Source organism: Oryctolagus cuniculus, chromosome 2 (assembly GCF_051225735.1).
Source record: "Oryctolagus cuniculus isolate XC-2025 breed Fujian yellow rabbit chromosome 2, ASM5122573v1, whole genome shotgun sequence".
NCBI classification, from domain to species: domain Eukaryota; kingdom Metazoa; phylum Chordata; class Mammalia; order Lagomorpha; family Leporidae; genus Oryctolagus; species Oryctolagus cuniculus.
This window is the reverse complement of record NC_142868.1, coordinates 177,802,077-177,819,863: the sequence shown is the minus strand read 5'-3', so window position 1 is coordinate 177,819,863 and position 17,787 is coordinate 177,802,077. Positions and strand designations below refer to the sequence as shown.

Below are 17,787 nucleotides of genomic sequence, written 5' to 3'. Positions count from 1 at the left end.
CACCCCAAAAGGCATCTTAACCCCTAGGCCAAATGGCTGCTCCTCTCTTTTGCTGTATAAGGTAACAGATTTACAGGTTCTAGAGATTAGCAGGGGAATCTTACAGTGGATTGCACAGGGAGCACCTAGTAGAGAAGCAGCCCCAGCTCAAGGCCCTCCCCAGCAAGAGAAGGAGAAGCAGAGCAAAAGGGAGGCATATGAGCACTGCATCAGCAAGTCTGACCACAGCTTGTCATTCTCAAATGGAGTCATCTGGTAGAGGTATAGCAGACAATTTCAGACAGGTGTATGGCCAGAACCAAGAATAAAGCATCATTTCAAATAAATAATTTTTTAAAAAATAGATTAAGAGGAAAAACAATTATCTAAGAGACATTAACAACATATTTGATAAAATTGCATACCCATTATTTATTTAAAAATGAAACTTTACAAACTAGCAATAACTTCTAAAGAACCTGTATGGTGGAATTATTCACACACATACTTAAAGATGTATTAACAGAGATTTAAGACTAAAAGGAAAATGACTATCAAGTAGGTGACAAAATTACGGTCATTGGTAGATAAATTTTGTATAGCCAGAAAATTTAGGAAAATAATTCACAAAATCATAACGTTCCCCCTGCAAAAGAAGAAATAACCAGTTAGAGTTATAATATATGGTCCAGGCAGTTCCTGCTTATACTAACTTCCTGTGTTAGTCTACAAGGGTTACCACAACAAAATACCAGACTGCTGGCTTAAACACACATGTACCTTCTCATTCCTGGAGGCTGGAAGTTCAAGATCAAGGGTTTGGAAGGTTCAGGTCCTTTGGAGGCCTCACTCCTCAGCTTGCAGACAGCTGCCTTCTCCCTGTGTGCTCCCCAGGCTTATCTTCGAGTATGGGCATCATGGTGCCTCTGAAACATCTAAATGTTTTCTCCAGGGACCCAGTCACACTGGATGAGTAGGGCCCTCCCTAATGGCCTTACTTTAAACTCAACCACCTTTTGAAGATCCTGACTCCAAAAGCAGTCACAAAGGGGTCAGATTTCAACATATGAAGTTGGGGAAATTGTCACAATTCAGCCCATAGCATCCCCAGAAAACATACAACACCTAGACCTAACCCTAAAATGATATCTGAACAATCTAGAGGAATGCGGCGATATCATGAAATCCATGAAAAGACAGAAACAAACACTTGAACAAATGAAGAAATGGGCCACGTTCTTCAGGGAAGCCATTTTGAGAAGTAAAGTCAGGGTTAGGGTTAGGGTCAGAGTTAGGGTTAGGGTTAGGGTTAGGGTTATAGGTTATAGGTTAGGAATAAAGCACAAATTCATTCTAAATTACTTAATAGAGGTAATACGATTCTAACCAAATGCCCAGTAGAGTATTTTTCAAATATCTCACCCCTCTTTTTCATTTCTCTTTTATATTTGTAATACTATCTCTAATTGTACATTCTTTATTCCTAATGGAGTGTGCCACCGTCAGCTCAGACCCATTATCTTTCACCCCAGATCAAAGTTTCCAGCCACCTCACATCTAGTGTAGCAAGATTCCTCCATGGAGACAAGGCAACCAAGGCCTCCTAACAAGGAGTAGTCTTTTATTATGCCAGCATAAAGCCCAGATGGAAACTTTTATCCAAAAGTCTGAGTCCCGAACAAAGAAGGGTTTTCTTTTATATATGGTTTTAGCCTCTTCATCTCCCTTATATCGGATCTTCTAATGTTACACAGAGGCCACAGGATTGATAGAATACTGCCCGTGCAAAGGCAGTTACAGAAGATGTTTCTTTTCCCATCTGCTGTCTGGCAAGGGTTAACATCACTGCTCTGTAGTAACCAGCAGAACCTGAGATGGTTACATATAAGCAGATCGGGACTACAGCCGAAGCATTCATAGGGAAGCAGATAACAACCACATTTCATTCCCAAGACAGATGCCTCCCTTTTTCTTCTTCTGACCTTGGGAAGGCCTCTGCCACAACTTTGATCATGTCAGTTAGAAACAAGTTGAATTAAAAGACAAAGGCCTCTGTCACACTAGCAATGGAGAACCGTCACTCTACCAGTCACCTGGGATAAAATCTTGGGTTTATCTTGGAAACTTCTGCCTTGCATCCATCTATAATACAGCAAGCCCTGGGGCCAGTGCTGTGGCACAGAGGGTAAAGCCACCGCCTGCACTGCCACCATCCCATATGGGCACCAGTTCGAGTCCCAGCTGCTCCACTTCCCACCCATCTCTCTGCTCTAGCCTGGGAAAGCAGTGGAAGATGGTCCAAGTCCTTGGGCCCCTGCACTTGTATGGGAGACCCGAAAGAAGCTACAGGCTCCTGGCTTCCGATCGGCGCAGCTCCAGATGGAAGACCTCTCTCTCTCCCGGCCTCTGCCTCTCTCTAACTCTGCCTTTGAAATAAATAAATCTTAAAAACAAAACAAAACAAACAAACAAAAAAATAGCAAGCTTGTGCAACCGTTCTTGTGAGGAGGTCAACCAGTGCCAGCAATTCCACTGCCATCAGCCCTCCTGACCCCACACTTAGATCCTAACTCTAGTGACCACCATCATCGAGATTAATCTTTCTCAGATATGGTTCTCCTCATTCTCTCCCAAGTATCCAATAACTACCTGACAAGTCAGTCATTGCACCTCAGTCTACTCATCTATGAAATGGGAAGATGACAATATTTGCCTCATAGAGTTGTTATGGAAAGTAAAGAGTTAATAATCTTAGAGTACTTAGAACAGAAAGTAGCTTATACACATTTGCTAAGTAAATAAATATCATTCCCGATGTTTAACTTGGCAGTTACTCATTCCTAAGGGTTTGGACACTGTATTTTCATTTCAAGTGATTATATTGAGAAACAATTGACAAATATTCTACCGATGAGTGTGGGTGTTCATTATAGCAGTGTTTTTAGTATAGAGAGACTGAAGGCAATCTACTTGCCTGTTGGTAGAAAACAATGCTAAATAAAAGACAGTGATGTCACAGCATGGAAGACTAGGGAGACCAAGGTAAATCTGTGGATAAAAAGATAACACCTGTGATGAAAGGCTGGTTACATAGCATATTACATGGAAGAAAAGCAAGTTAAAGGACAAAAGGTACAATATGCTTCCCTGCACTTCTTTGAGCATAAAGGCTACCCAGGAAGTTGTGAGCAGACAGCCGCCTCTGTTAGGAAATGAGCAGGGATGCATTTACCACAGTAAACGTGTTACTTTTGTCATTACAAAGGAATAGTGAGAGAGGAAAAACCAAAATGTTGAAAACTTCCTTGTTTCTTGGAAAACTCACCAGAGGACAGCTAAGCTGGTTCTTTTGTTTTTGACGGTCACAGCAGCTGTGTCTGGAGGGAATGGGATCCTGGTGAACTCGGGGCTGGTGAGGATTTGCTCCAGAACCTCTGCCTTATCAAAGCCACCGCCTGCAGCACCTGTGTCCCACATGGGCTCGGGATGATAGGTCCCTGGCTGCTCCACTTCTGATCCAGCTCCCTGCTGATGTGCCTAGGAAAGCAGTGGAAGATGACCAAGTGCCTGGGCCCCTGCACCCTCTTGGGAGACCCAAAAGAAGCTCCTGGCTTCTGCGTGGCCCAGCTCTGGCTATTGAGGCCATTGGGGTGGGGAGTGAGTGAACCAGTGAATGGAAGAGCTCCCCCCCCCCCCTTTCCCTCTCTGTAACCCTGGCTCTCAAATAAACTTTGGGGCGGGGTGGGGGAAGAAGGGCTTTCAACAGCTTGCAGGGCTGCCTCCAACGTTAGCTTCTGTTTGCTCTCTGGGAAATGGGCATTAGGAAATACTGTAGCTTCATCTGAAAGTCAGCCATCAGATACAGCCGCCAGGGGAATCTGAGAGGCGGACCCTTCCAGGAGGGGAAGGGAGCCTGGGCCGTAAGATTATGCTCTCAGCTTCCACTGGAAGGCGCAGTCTCCTCACACTTTTGAGAACCACTTCCGCCACCCAGAGAAGATTCGAGACTGTAATAAAGTCCAAGTCCAGCACCTTTGAAAAATCCCTCAGTCTAGGGAAGTTTTTCAGAAGTTCCTATCTGTCCAGAATCAAAGGGTCTGGTGTGTCGGACAGGGTGGACTGGACTGGCTGCGAGAGGAAGCAGCCTCAAATAAATGAATCACGCGGTGTACTCTAACCACCTAGGCACCTGCTCGCCTGAAAAACAGCTTCTTGTTTTCATTTGTCATAACTGGGCTCATTGGGCAGCAGGAAGCCAGGCCTTAGCTGCCACCCGGTGACGCTGATGACGTTCAATGCGTCCCAGCTGCTGCAATTAGAAAGGCTGAGCCGTCCCCTTTAAGAAGCTGACTCACGTGGACGCTGTGTTGTGTGCTCTCAGCTGGGAGGAGGGGTGGATCCTAACTCTCACCACATTGGCTGTCTCGGGAGAGGGGGCAGAGCTAGCCTCTTTAATTGGCTGTAAGAATCCGAAGTGACGGGTTGGGGGCGGAGCGAGCTGTAGTAAGCCCGCCTTGGATCCGCGGCTTCTGGTGGGGGGGGTGGGCCGCCTAGCGCTGGGGAGCTGGAGTGGGGGAGGGTGAGCTAGAGAAGGGGCGGGGCCCAGCGGAAGGGGCAGGGAGCCAGGGAGAGGGGCGGGGCCTAGGAATGAAGGGCGTTCTGGGCCAACCGGGAGAGCCAACTGCGTGGGGGCGGAGCTACATAGGGTGATTGACGCTGAGGCCCGACTAGGAGGAGGCGGGGCCAAGGCCGGGGCCTGACTAAACCTGAAGATTCGGGTGGCCGAGGGGCTTCATCGCAGCTGAGGACCGAAAAGACGCTGGCAGCCGCGGATCTCACCGCCGCTCAGGGTAAGTCCCGCGGCGGGGGCTGGGCTCGGGGCCCGTGGGGGCTGAGGAGACTCTCGCTCGGGTCGGGCGGCTTCGACGCGCTCGGGGCTCGGCCCCGGGTGGGGGCCCAGGCAGGAAGTGCCTGTTCCCCGCTGCGCCCGTCCCGGGGTCCCAGCGCGGCCGCCCCCGGCCCCTCTGGGCGGGCCCGGCGTCCGGGCTGCTGGGCGACTAGCCTGGCTGTCTGCTCTTTGTGAGGCCCTGGCGCGGCGGCCGCGGTCGGCCCGCCTCCGCCGCGCAGCCCGGCGGCCGCCGCGACCACAACAGCCGCGACCCCTCGGCTCCTTGCCGGCGCCGCGCCCAGCCTGGCCGCCGGGCTCACAGGCCCTCCTCGGCACGGAAGCCCCCGGCGGCCCGCCACGGACAGTTTGGCCCGGGACACCCCCCCCCCCCCGCCCCGCGTCTCGTCTGCCCCGCCCCCACCGCACCGCCGTGCCCGCCGCGCAGTCGGGGGCGCGCCCGGGCTCCGCGCGCTGGGGTCCGCGTCCCTCCCCCGGGGCTCGGCGTCCACCCGCCCGACGTGAAGTCCCAACTTGGACGCTGAGTTGTTTGGGCCGTGGGGACTCCGCGGCGCGTCCCGCTGGGCCGGAGCGGCATTGCCCACGGCAGGGGTCGGCGCTTGCTGTTCTCGCCGCGGGGCGAAATTCGCCCCTCCTGCCCGGCCCGCTCCCGGACCGCGGGCGGCGGGCAGGGCGTGACGGCTGGGCGTCGCGGCGCCCAGCTGTTCCTGCTTGTGTTTGTTGTGCCGGAGGAGGCCCTGCTCCGCGCTCGGCCGCCCGGCAGCTCCCGATTGGCCGGCGGGCGTCACGTGGCCGCGATCAGCTGGCCGACGGGCTGCGCGGCCGGGGTCGCCGGGGTGCGGCCCGCGGCCCGCGTCCTGCCTGCGCCCGTGGAGGGTGGGTGCGCCTCGCACGGCCTTGGCGCCGCAGTGCTGCGCAGGCCGGTCGGACAAAGTTAAGAGCAGCGGGAGTGGGGAGCGGAAATACTCCAAAAATATGCTAATCCCGACACCCACTAATCCCCCTTCCAGGGGAGTCCGGGAAGGTGGACAGCCCGTTTATTTTTGAACTTTCTCTGTTTTCAGAGGCCTCTTGGTAACCCGAGGATTTTTATTCCAGGTCTCCTGGACAGATGGAAAACCTGAAGGCACCTCAGGCTAACCTTGTGTTTTTGGAAAGTCAGCCGACTTGTTGGTGAAGTGGGTGGTGGGGGGAGGTAATAGACTATTAGCTGACTTAGCGTAGCCGCTGCGTTCCAACGAAGAGGAACCTGAACGCGTGCGGTGTTCCGGGCTACATGTTCGTGCCTGATGTGAAGTGCCTGGGCGGCTTCTTTCCCTAAAAGTTTACCGCATCTGTGCCCTGGGTTAGGTAAGAAGGAAATGACGAGCACTTGGCGTTTGTTCTGTAGAAGCAGCTTACAGTTCAGTAGAAAGCCATAGGCAGATGAACCTGATTGGCAGTACAAAGTGTAGTTAGGAAATGAGGTGGAAAGAAGCAGGAAGCAGTGTGCAGTGAATTGGGATTGAGTAGTCCTAGAAAATGAAAAGACTGTGGGTTGCCGTTGGGCAGAGAGGGGCTTAGGTAAATCAGGCCTGGAGCATTTACAAGGAGCCGGAAGAGGGGGCTTGTACGGTTTGGCACACAAAATACTTCCCACATGTCATCGTCTTTCTCCGTGTGTTCTGGACCCCAAGTAGGGTGTGTGAGCTTTGGAGGTGTGCTGCACCCTCGCCTGGCCTTGAGTCTGATACAGAATTTTGATGTTTATCTCTAGCAGCCACCTGTTTTTAGGAAAGAATATGATGGAATGTGCTCAGTTATTTAACTCTGTACAGGGAAGCTAAGTCAATCGGATTTTAGCAGTAACTTTTCTAAACAAGGTTGGTAAAATTTATTTAACCTCTTCTAACATGTAATCTGGTTGGATCTCTGGACCTGCTATTTGCCTTTTCTGTTCTTTAAATGGTAGGAGAAAGAAACATTTAGAAACAATAAAATAAAAGGAGATAAGGCCAAAAATTAAATGAAAAGAAATTAAGCTGTTTACAGCTCTCCAAAAAGCAAACAGTCCTTGAGGCATGAAGCTAGTCCTAAATGTGTCCATGGGATGTGAAAGTAGCCATAAATGCATTCATGCCCAGTGTATCATTCTAAGCTCTGTAGCACCTAAATGGCTTTGAGTCCGGATCTGTTTCCCTGGCAGTCCAGTGTTGTAATGCCTGGTGTAATGTAGGGACTGAACCTTAGCTAGGCAATGCTACTTGACACCTGAACCAGGAAACCAGACAGTTAAATTATGCTCTCATCCATCCACTTGGAGGCTTTTGATATTGTATCACAATAAACTGACCATGAATTTATCTTGTCAGGAGGTTTTCTGGGAGATTACCAACTCAGATCATTTAATGACTCACCATGACTCGCTGAGTTACATGACAAGTCTTACTTTCTAATGATGACTAATCAATACTGTGGACATCCAGTAAACTTGGAAATCATGTAGCAAAACAGAAAAACAAGACATTAATTATACGAAGGGAGAATGCAAAAACTTGTGCCTAAAAATTGCTATGAAATGATGGCCTGACTCCACAACTCAAAAGACATTTTACAAAGCAAAGTAAGCTGGTCAGCTATTGCCAGAAGGTTGCACAGCTCTCTGTCACAGAAACCTTGGCGTGGTGAATATCTTGGACGGGAGTTGGAATATTGGTTGTATGGATCAAATTCTATTTGCTGTGTAGGTTTTCAATAGAATTTGAAATTTCACACAAAGCATTATGAAAGTGGTTGCTGAAATTACAGTTGCCTTAAATGTTAAGTATTACAGTAATTAACTCAGCATTGTTAAAAGCTCTGGGTTGTGTTCCTTTCGGGGTGTGTGTGTGTGTGTTTAAGAGAAGGTACTGAAAACCAGATTACATGCTTTCAAAGTGATTCTGTTTTGGCAGAATCACTACAACACAACACCTCTGGAAGGGAAGACTCCTTTAACTCTTTCTGTGCTGTGCTCCTGCATATGCATTTCCCTGAAGCAATCTTTGTACCATGCCTGTGCCCACTCTGCTAGTGCCCTGGAAGACTCCTGGTCTGTTCAGTGCTGGAATTCGGAGTTCCGGAGAGAGAGGGAGAGTGTGTGTGTGTGTGTTTTCCATGGAGATGCCTTAAGGGGATAATTCCTTTATAAAGGAAAAGTCTGTATGTGAAGTAGATGTTTTCTTACCAGAATGTTTTATGAGATGCAAATTGATACCTATTCTCCCTGGTATTTTTGGGGTTGGGAAGTAGCACCTCCTTTTGCTAATTTCACTTGCCAGGTTTGAAACCAAACTGAAGGCTAAATTATAGGAGGGACAAAGACCTATTTTAGAATCAAGATCTAAGACATTAAGAGTTGTGATGGTTCAGAGGTTTCTGCCTTTCCTTCTGCATGTGATTTCTATCACGTGGTCACTGTGCTTTGCTGTAGTTAACAGGAGGTGAGGCCAGTGGGTTTATTGTTCCACATCTCTTCTGAGCTTTGCTTTCATCATCGGTAATAGAGGGAAGCTGAGATAGGAGAATGTTGAGAAAGGTAGTCTGGTTTTTACTGTCCTTTCTTTAGCACTCACTGTGTGCTGGGCAATGTTGTGGGGAATGTGTTTATTTAATTTTCATAACACAGAGAATGGATATTGCTAGCCCACCAGTTGCCAAGCTGTTGAGGGAAAGAGCTGAGATCTTAACCCAAGAAGTCTGGACACTAGGAAATCTATACTGTTCAATTTTTAACATACTGCATTACTGCAGACTTTGTTTTTCGAGGATTTCTGAATGAAAAGTGTCTGCTCTAAAAGACTTTATAGCTTCTGTAAATTAAACTAAAGGCAGTCATCCTAAAATGTGATTGCTTCACCAGATCACTGACAAAATAGAGATTGGAAGTTCCAGGGGGCTAAATGTGCTGGCTTTTAGAGGGAGATGAAATGGAAAACAATTGCTAAAATATTTATGAGTCATCTATGAATTTCATATATTTTCATCCTGACCCCTCAGCTGTTTCAGGTAATTTCAAATCAGTTGAGAATGGATTCCCAGTTACATAACTGAGAAAATTATTTTTCTTATTTCAATCTTTTTAGAATTTTTATAACCTGGCACTTTGAAAAACTAGTATCCAAGAGGCCTTATTCATGAAATTATCTGGGAATTTCACTTATAAAAATTAAACATAATTAGTGTTTTTTGCTTAAGATATTAAAAAGCTATGGAGCATCTTAAGTAAAGCTTAAGCTGAAATTACTATGAGTTTGGCTCTTATTTCAGCCATAAACTTGGAACACAGAGATACCACAGCATCCATTTTATTATTAATGGATGTAGTAAAGTGCCCCCACAGTCAACAGAGTTAGCCATCTGTGAAAGCAGCTTGCTCTAAAGAAGTTTTAGAAATTTGTGATGGAGATTTGGGATTCCTCTAAGTCCAAGCAAAGCACATCTAAGAAATGGTTCACTTGTTGTTGTTTTTGACAGGCAGAGTTAGACAGAGAGAGAGGTCTTCCCTCCGTTGGTTCACCCCCCAAAATGGCTGCTATGGATGGCCGGCTCACTGCGCTGATCCGAAGCCAAGAGCCAGGTGCTTCTCCTGGTCTCCCATGTGGGTGCAGGGCCCAAGCACTTGGGCCATCCTCCACTGCACTCCCGGGCCACAGCAGAGAGCTGGCCTGAAAGAGGGGCAACCGAGACAGAATCCGGCGCCCCAACCAGGACTAGAACCCAGGGTGCCGGCACCGCAGGCAGAGGATTAGCCTAGTGAGCCGCAGTGCCGGCCTGAGAAATGGTTCACTTGTAACAGTAATCAAACAGAAGAGGGATCAGTAGTTGGCAGTGGCTGGGTGTGATGAGAGTGACTGGCTACAGACTGGTTGGTGGGAATTTGGGGGCATGATGGAAACATTCTAAAGCCAATTTGTGGTGATAGTGGCACAATTTTATAAATTTATTAAATATTGTTGAATTGTATGCTTGCAGTAGGTGTCTTTTATTGTATGTAAGGTGTTCCTTAATAAAACTGGTTAAAAAAAGAACCAACTATTTCTCTGCTGTGAGAAAAAACATTTCTAAGTTTATATTAGAGCAGTCTGAACATTTGGAAAAGGGCGGCTGGAGCACATGCTTTTGACCATATTTTTGCAGCACCATGTAGCTTAGGACAAAGGTAGTGACCCCTGTGAATGTGTGTTGCATTTAAAAATATGCACTCCTTGACCACGGAAGATTTATCTAGATGTGGTGAGGGTTTGAATCCAAAGACGATGGGGGACAGGTGTGGGGAGAGACTTCCAAGGATGATTGTGGAGATGGCTCCAGTTTTTCAGTTATTTTTGAAGTTGCCAGGGTTGAGGAGAGTTGTGATCAGAATTGCCACCAGCTAAGATAGGGAATACAGGAGGAATATGGAGGCGCAAGAAGTTCATGATAAACCTGAGTCTAGCAACCTTCTGGGTGTGGGAGAGTGAATGGTGTACAAAGAACTAGAACAGGGTTTAGTTCTCACCCCTGCTTGGCCACTTTTGGAAAATTGGATGGTCTCTGTCTATAAAAGTGAGGTAATAAATCCCTACTTTTGATTTTGTCAAAATTAAATGTGGTATGTAAAGTACCAAGTACAGTGCCCCATGCAGTGTAGACACATACAAGACTAAGGTTCAGTTTACTCTCTGGATACAGAGAAGCCTGATTCAAGTGTTACATCTTAGTTTTTAATGACTTTCCTTCTTAAATAATAAAGTGGCTGTCCTAGGCTGCTGTAACCAAATACCACAGACTGGTGGCTATAAACAACAGAAAGTTATTACAGTCTGGAGGCTGGAAGTCCAAGATCAAGGCACAGGCAGAGTTGATGTACAATGGGGGCCTTTTCTATGTTCACTGGGCCTGTGTCCTCATGTGGTAGGAGGAGGCCTTTTCCAGGTTCCTTGGGCCTGACTATGTCCTCAGGTGGTAGGAGGAGGCAGGTCAGCTCTCTCGGACCTTTTTTTTTTTTTTTTTTTTTTTTTTTTAAAGATTTATTTATTTATTTGAAAGGCTAAGTTGCAGAGAGAATCTTCCATCCACTGGTTCACTCCCCAAATGCCCACAATGGCTGGAGCTGGGGCGATCTGAAACCAGGAACCTGGAGCTTCTTCCAGCTCTCCCACACAGGTATAGGACCCGAGGGCTTGGGCCATCCTCTACTGCTTTCACAGGCCATAGCAGAGAGATGGATCGGAAGTGGAGCAGCCGGGACTCAAAACGGGCACCCATATGGGATGCTGGCATTGAAGGCAGCAGCTTTACCTGCTATGCCACAGGGCCAGCCCTAGGACCTATCTTTAAAAGGACAATGATTACATTCATAGGGCTCTGTCTTAGTGACCCTTAACACCATCACATTGGTGATTAGGTTTTAGCATGATGGATTTTATTTTTTAGAAAGATTTAATTATTAATTTGAAAAGCAGTGTTAGAGAAGGAGAGACACAGATCTTCCATCTGCTGGTTTACTCCCCAGATGGCCTCAGTGATTGGGATGGGCCAGGCCAAAGCCAGGAGCTTCTTCAGGGTCTCCCATGTGAGTGTAGGGGCCCAAAAACTTGGGCCATGCTCCACTGCTTTCCCAGGCACATAAGCATGGAGCTGAATCAGAAGTGGAGCAACCAGCACCCACATGGGACTCTGGGGCTGTAGGTCGGGCTTTAACCTGATGTACCACAGTGCTGAACCCAGCAGGGGACACAAGCAGATGGTAACAGTGGCATTCTCACTGATGTCAGCCTCTTGAAAATTTGCATAGTCTGTCAGCACTGGGTTGCATCTCTAACCCTGCAAAACTTGTGCTTACACCTGGAACCTGGTGACCTCATAGAAGTCTTCTGCCCCCTACGGACTTTTGACAGCAAATGATGTTTTTGGTTTGTAGCTTAGCTTTTTTTGGCAAACAAAAACTACATTTCATAGTTTTATATACATAGATAGTACTCTATAAATGGTAACCACAACTAGCAATGGTGCACCATAAAATTCTGCCCAGATATTTTTGGTCTTGGTAATGAGTCATATAATTGAATCCAGTGAAAAAATGCTTGGATAAGGAGTTAAAGAATAGATCGGAAAAGGAAAAAGAAGGCATGTTAAATCTGTTTACCCTCAGTACCAAATGGTCACAACTACTTTGTAATTTTGATTTGTGAGTTATAAAGATGTAGGTAGAAGGTATAGGCAGAGTTCACCTTGAAGTTCAGTACATTTTCTACAATAGCATTGTAAGTGCCATGACCACTTTAGAAACATCTGGTTACTACTGCATTATGGTTGGAAAAAAATACCATATGTGTATAGGAAAATCAACTTTAAAATAAGTCGTGAGAGCCTTGGCTGGAGGCTAAATGACTGCATAAGCACTGGTCTTCAGACAAGTTTAGACTCTGAGGATCCTTGTGGATCCCTGTCTGTGAATGAGCAGCATTCAGAAACAAAACCAAAATCGCCTTCTCACTGGATTGTCGAATGCTTTGTTTATATTGACAATCGGAGATTGAAATGCTGGTGAAGTAATTGTGTAAAGCAGAGTGAAGACTAAGCAAATGAAATGGCCTTGCTGTAGAGGGTGCAGCTCAGCTGTAGTCACTTGTGTGCTGGTGGCGAATACTTGTGTTACCAGATCTCTCCATAGTTAAAAGCCCAAGCTATATGTTTTTTTCCCCAAAACTTAATCGTTTACCTGATTTTGTTAAGAATAAAAACGTGTGGCTCAACTAAAAATGATCTTATCTCATGTTTTTTTGAAAGAAAGGTTTTTTGTCTGTTCACTGCTGTATTTCTTAGGCCAACAAATGAATTCAGCCTTCAGGCCTCAAATTTGTAACTTCTGACCTACATGTACAAATATTATCTTCGTAAGCATCTGGAGAAAGTAAGGCAATAATCTTCAAGGCTGAAAAGCTAGACAATAAGTATTACTTTTTGTTGTCCTTTTGCAGAAATGTACCAAAATTAAATGCCATCCCTTAAGACTATTTTCATTTTTTGTTAAAAGATGTATGTATGTATTTTAAAAGGCAGAATTAGGAGGAGGAAGAGGAGAGGGGAGAGGGAGATATTTTATTTGCTGGCTGTCTCCCCAAATGACTGCAAGCGCTGGGGCTGGGCCAGTCTGGAACCAGGAACCAGGAGCTTCCTAGTCTCCCAGATGGGTGGTAGGAGCCCAGGGCTCTTGGGCTATCTTCAGCTGCTTTCCCAGATGCATTAGCAGGGAGCTGGATCAGAAGTGGAGCAGTTGGGACTCGAACTGGTACTCTCTTGGGATGCTGGTGGCACAGTCCACAGGTTAGCACACTGCACCACAATGCTGGCCTCCATTAAGTCTGTTTTTACTTCAGGGTTTATTTGTTTTTTGTTAATGATCTGATTTTCCATTTATTAGATGCAAGCTGTAATTATGTCATCTATTTTTTAAGTTTCTTTCTAAATTTACATATGTTTCACGGGAGTCAGTCTTTTGGAACTGACATGTCTTATGACATTTATGCCGCCTCATCTCTTGAGAAAGTTCATAGCTCTAAGAATGGGATTTTCTTTTTAAATTTCTAATAAAATATGCCAAACTGAAGAAGAACGTGGAGTTTACTACTTTCTGGGATATTTATTTCCTAGAGGCAACTATATAAGTTCTGCATATCATTTAAAGGTGTATATTCTTAAATATTTAAAACATAGGAGCTGATAACTATACTGGGAATAAGTTCTTTAAAAATTTTTTTTAGTTATTTGAGAGGCAGAGATACACAGCTCCCATCCTCTGGTTCACTCCCCAAATGCTCACAAGGTCCTGGGCTGGGCCAGATTGAAGCCAGGAGCCAAAACTCAGTCCAGACCTCCCACACTGGTGGTGGGGGCCCAACTGCTTGAATTGTCATCTGTTGCCTCCAAGGGTGTGCTTCAGTAGGAAACAGCGGATTTGGGGGCAGAGCCAGGGCTCGAACCCAAGGCGTTCTGATAGGGGATGTAGGCATCATACGTGGCATCTTAACATAGCCAAACGCCTACCCTCATGCTTTTTAAAATGAAAGCCGTGGAGTATTCTGGAGAATACCTAGATCTTTAAAAATACTGTTTAGGAAAATTAACTGTAGGGAATTTAAGAAGTTGTATATATTAACCCCACTAACTTGAAAATATTTAACTGTATTTTCCTACTTTAAGAAGTTTGTTCCAAAGCTTGTATTTTTTAGTGTTTCAGTGCTTCTGATATCTTGAATCAGTAAGATTTTTTAAAGATAAACAAGTTATATAACAAGAAAGCTCATTTTTTCTGTATTCCCGTTGGCTCTAGCCTGTGCCACCCCTAGACCATCTGGTGTGCCCTCTCCAGGGAGGTGGCAGGGAATGGTAATACAAGAACTTTGAGGTGGAGAGCTACATTCCAACTGATTTTTGAATTTAAACCTCTGACAGGTTAATAATCTTCTTAGATGGCTTTGGGTAGTATATGAATTGGGCATGTTATCCATAAAGAGTTGTGAAAGTTTTGAATTATGTACCTAGTACAGCACTCCCTAGACATTAGACTCAAACTTAGTAAAGTTTGTCATCACCCCATCCAGTTGTAGATGTGACCATTGGCCACAGACCCACTCACCTGGTGCTCCCAACCCACACTTACCCTCTTGTTTTCTCCTTGCCCCCTCTTCTGCTCTGATTTCATCATCCCGTTCTTTTCTCACATTATGCTAGTTTCTGAATCTACTTATCGCTACATCTTTTTTTCTCACCTCTTGGCCAGTCTTTTAAATCATTCCTCTCATTCCTTTTCTGAAATTACACTCCCCTTTTAAAAACACTGAAAGAGAAGTGATACCACTCCAGGGCTTTGGCCTGAGCACGTTTACTTCCTTGGCTAGCTGCTTCTAAAATGCTCCTAGCTTGGACTGCCTGTTTGTTTATTAAGCGTGTGAACTTTGTATCCTTTTGTTCAGGGTCAGCTATTTCACATCAAGTCTGACAAAGCAGAGATTATAAATGGTTCTCTGTGACATCCACCAGGTAAGTGCTAGGACAGGTTCTTGTATAAAATGCATTTCTCATCCTTTCCATTTGCTCCTAGGTTTTTAGAACTTCAGCTATCAAAATGGGCAGAATTTTCCTTGATCATATCGGTGGTACCCGTCTGTTTTCTTGTGCAAACTGCGATACGATCCTGACCAACCGCTCAGAACTCATCTCCACTCGGTTCACAGGCGCCACTGGCAGAGCATTTCTTTTTAACAAGGTTAGTAAGATGAACTCTTCATTCTGGCTTCAGTTGCCAGCAGCACCAAGATTACCCCCTCAGAGCTTGGACACCAGGAAGAGGCTGTGAGCTGAAATCTATAGAAATGATTGCCCAGTAGACCTCAGAGAGGTATTAACTAAAACTGGATTATTGACCTTGAAACTTTAAAGAATGTGTTAAATAAGGGTGGCAGTCCTTGGAGCCAGCACTGTGGCATAATGGGTAAAGCCGCTGCCTGTGGCGCCAGCATCCTGTATGGGTGCCAGTTTAAGTCCTGACTGCTCTACTTCCAATCCAGCTCCCTGCTAATGCATCTGGGAAAGCAGCAGAAGATGGCTCAAGTGCTTGGGCCCCTGCACCCATGTGTTAGACTAGGAAGAAGCTCCTGGCTTCCGATTGGCCCAGCTCTGACTGTTGTGGCCATTTGAGGAGTGAGCCAGTAGATGGAAGATATCTTTCTTTCTAACTCTGCCTTTCAAATAAATAAATCTTAAAAAAAATTACCTCAGGAAATGTGCAGTGTGTAAGAATTTGGTACTTTCACACTGACCATGGAAGAAGGAGACAAGATACCCATCTCCTAGTATGCTTATCCACATAGAGAGGGAGACAGGTGCCTTAAGCTGTTGTGACCAGCCAGTAAAAGTTCATAAGGATCATCTGACCAACTTCTCTTGCTCTAATTCATGCTCACCAATCTTCCTGGTTATGATTTGGTGTATTATGTAGGTTTGGCAACAAGAAGAGTTACCTGATTTGCAAATGTACTCCTATGTCCAGTCTGCCTTCCTCTCGAATTTCTAGCTTGCTTTGAAATTGGTCGATGTGATCGCACCCTGGAGTCTGATGTATACTAGCAAAATTGAATTTCTAAACCTTCCAGGCTGAAGAATAGGGCCTGGTCTGAGGGACTAGTCCTTAGGAGGTGAGTTAAACCTGTAGACAAGCTTCTCTATTAGGATTGATGGTCTGTACTCCTCGACCTTTACTAACGTGCATACGTCAGGCCAGATGCTTGCCAGAAAGATTTAGTGGAACACGGCCATGCTCACACATTTGTGTTACCCTTGGATGTTCTCAAGCTGTAACAGAGTGAAATACTTGCAACAAGACTGTATAGCCTTCAAAGCCAAAAACACTCCCTCTCTGGCCCTTCACAGGAAAGTAGAGAGGACTGCTGGGTCTTCAGAATTAATGGAAATTCTTCACAGATTGTCATGGAACTCTCTTCCTTGTTTTCATTGTCTTCGAACTTAAAAACTGTATTTCAGTGTATGTTCTATAGAAAGCTTAGACTCAGCCTGTCTGAATATAAAATGTATTTCAGAAGCAGATGTGCCGCATCCTTAGGGAGGATCTGTAGTGTGCTCAGTTCTTTCGCACGGATTTCCTGATTGCAGTCATCATTGAACAGTGGGGTGACTCAAATTCCAGGACTCTTCACGACTACACAAACAACTAAATAGTGTGACTTGGGCTAATACTACGCATGATTGCATTTAATGTCCACTGAAGTATGACTTCCAGATATTTACCTATCCTGGTAACTTCTAAAAGTAGCCCTAGAGCAGGGTTTTTGTAGGTTTGACTGAAGTAACAACAAAATTCTGTTTCTAAAGTTGCCATTATTGTACTAATCATAATATTGTGTACTTCTTTGAAAAGTAAAATATCTTTGCAATTTTGTTTTACCTGTTTCTTAGGTGGTCAACCTGCAGTACAGTGAAGTTCAGGATCGGGTCATGCTCACTGGTCGTCACATGGTTCGAGACGTGAGCTGCAAAAACTGCAATAGCAAGCTGGGATGGATCTATGAGTTTGCCACTGAAGACAGCCAGCGCTATAAGGAAGGCCGTGTGATCCTGGAGCGGGCACTAGTTCGAGAGAGTGAGGGCTTTGAGGAGCATGTACCATCTGATAACTCTTGAAGAAAAAGAGATCAGTCCATCTTCTCCCAGGTCTCCTTCACTGAAAACAAAAATCTACTTACATACACTGTCACCTTAGCATCAGAGTCGGATTCATGAACTGCGGAACAAGAAGTTGTGAGAATCTAAGATGGAACCTTTCTTTGTTTCTTTTTTTTTTTTTAAATTTTGTATTTTCCATCCAACAGCAGTGTGTAGAGAGTATTATGCAGATGCAGTGAATTTTCCCCCTGTGTTTACATCTTGAGGCAGAAGAGTTTTTCTGCAGCTACAAGGTGGGCAATGTGAGGAAAAAGTCTGGGCTGTTAGAGAAAGTGTATTTTGTCAGTTTTGGAAGGAAAATATGTCAAGAGCATGATTTTTAAACTTATTTGGCTTCATTTTAAAACTTTTTTTTTTTTAAAAAAAAAACCCAGTTATTTCATTTGATTTGCTAGCTTCAGAGAAGAGATCCGAATCTGTGCCCAGCGCTGAAGGCTCAGTGTTAGCATGGCTTGTGCTGGCCAGTGTGCCATATTCTTGTTGGAGATGAACCGTAGCACCAGAGCCCATTCTTCCTGTCAGTCTTGACCGTTCTTCGTGACTTGTCAGCACGTAACTGGTGTTGATTGGAAACTTCTGAAACGGGGCAGAGTTGCTTGGTTGTCTTTTTCCATGTAACTTAAGCATAGTAATATAAATAAAGTAATAGTTGGATGTTA

General features: G+C 45.4%; 2 protein-coding genes across 4 annotated transcripts in view; one reads left to right on the top strand and one right to left on the bottom strand.

The window, feature by feature from the left end:
* Positions 1-6,219, bottom strand: part of LOC103347812 (uncharacterized) — a 20,064-nt gene extending 13,845 nt beyond the window's left edge. Inside the window, exons 1-4 of the mRNA XM_089327070.1 lie at positions 6,215-6,219; positions 6,027-6,112; positions 5,294-5,888; positions 3,305-3,516 (exon numbers count right to left, since the gene is read on the bottom strand). Of these exons, the coding sequence (XP_089183196.1) occupies positions 3,342-3,516; positions 5,294-5,888; positions 6,027-6,112; positions 6,215-6,219 (861 nt within the window). The 3' untranslated portion in view covers positions 3,305-3,341. The remainder of the gene's footprint in view (positions 1-3,304; positions 3,517-5,293; positions 5,889-6,026; positions 6,113-6,214) is intronic.
* On the top strand, positions 4,738-17,787 carry YPEL5 (yippee like 5). Of its 3 annotated transcripts, none has more exons than XM_051843054.3 (4): positions 4,738-4,829; positions 5,984-6,235; positions 14,991-15,155; positions 16,862-17,787. In XM_051843054.3, the coding sequence occupies exons 3-4, from the start codon at positions 15,015-15,017 to the stop codon at positions 17,084-17,086; spliced, it is 366 nt and encodes a 121-aa protein (XP_051699014.1). In that variant the 5' UTR covers positions 4,738-4,829; positions 5,984-6,235; positions 14,991-15,014; the 3' UTR covers positions 17,087-17,787. The 3 variants fall into 3 exon arrangements, with proteins under 3 accessions (XP_051699014.1, XP_051699013.1, XP_069925384.1); XM_070069283.2 differs by lacking the exon at positions 4,738-4,829 and adding an exon at positions 5,637-5,761; XM_051843053.3 differs by lacking the exon at positions 5,984-6,235.

Excerpts from the sequence above, each read along its gene's own strand:
- YPEL5 (XM_051843053.3), top strand. The coding sequence starts at position 15,015 with ATGGGCAGAATTTTCCTTGATCATATCGGTGGTACCCGTCTGTTTTCT. Across the intron at positions 15,156-16,861 it reads GAGCATTTCTTTTTAACAAG|GTGGTCAACCTGCAGTACAG; the intron begins GTTAGTAAGATG and ends CCTGTTTCTTAG.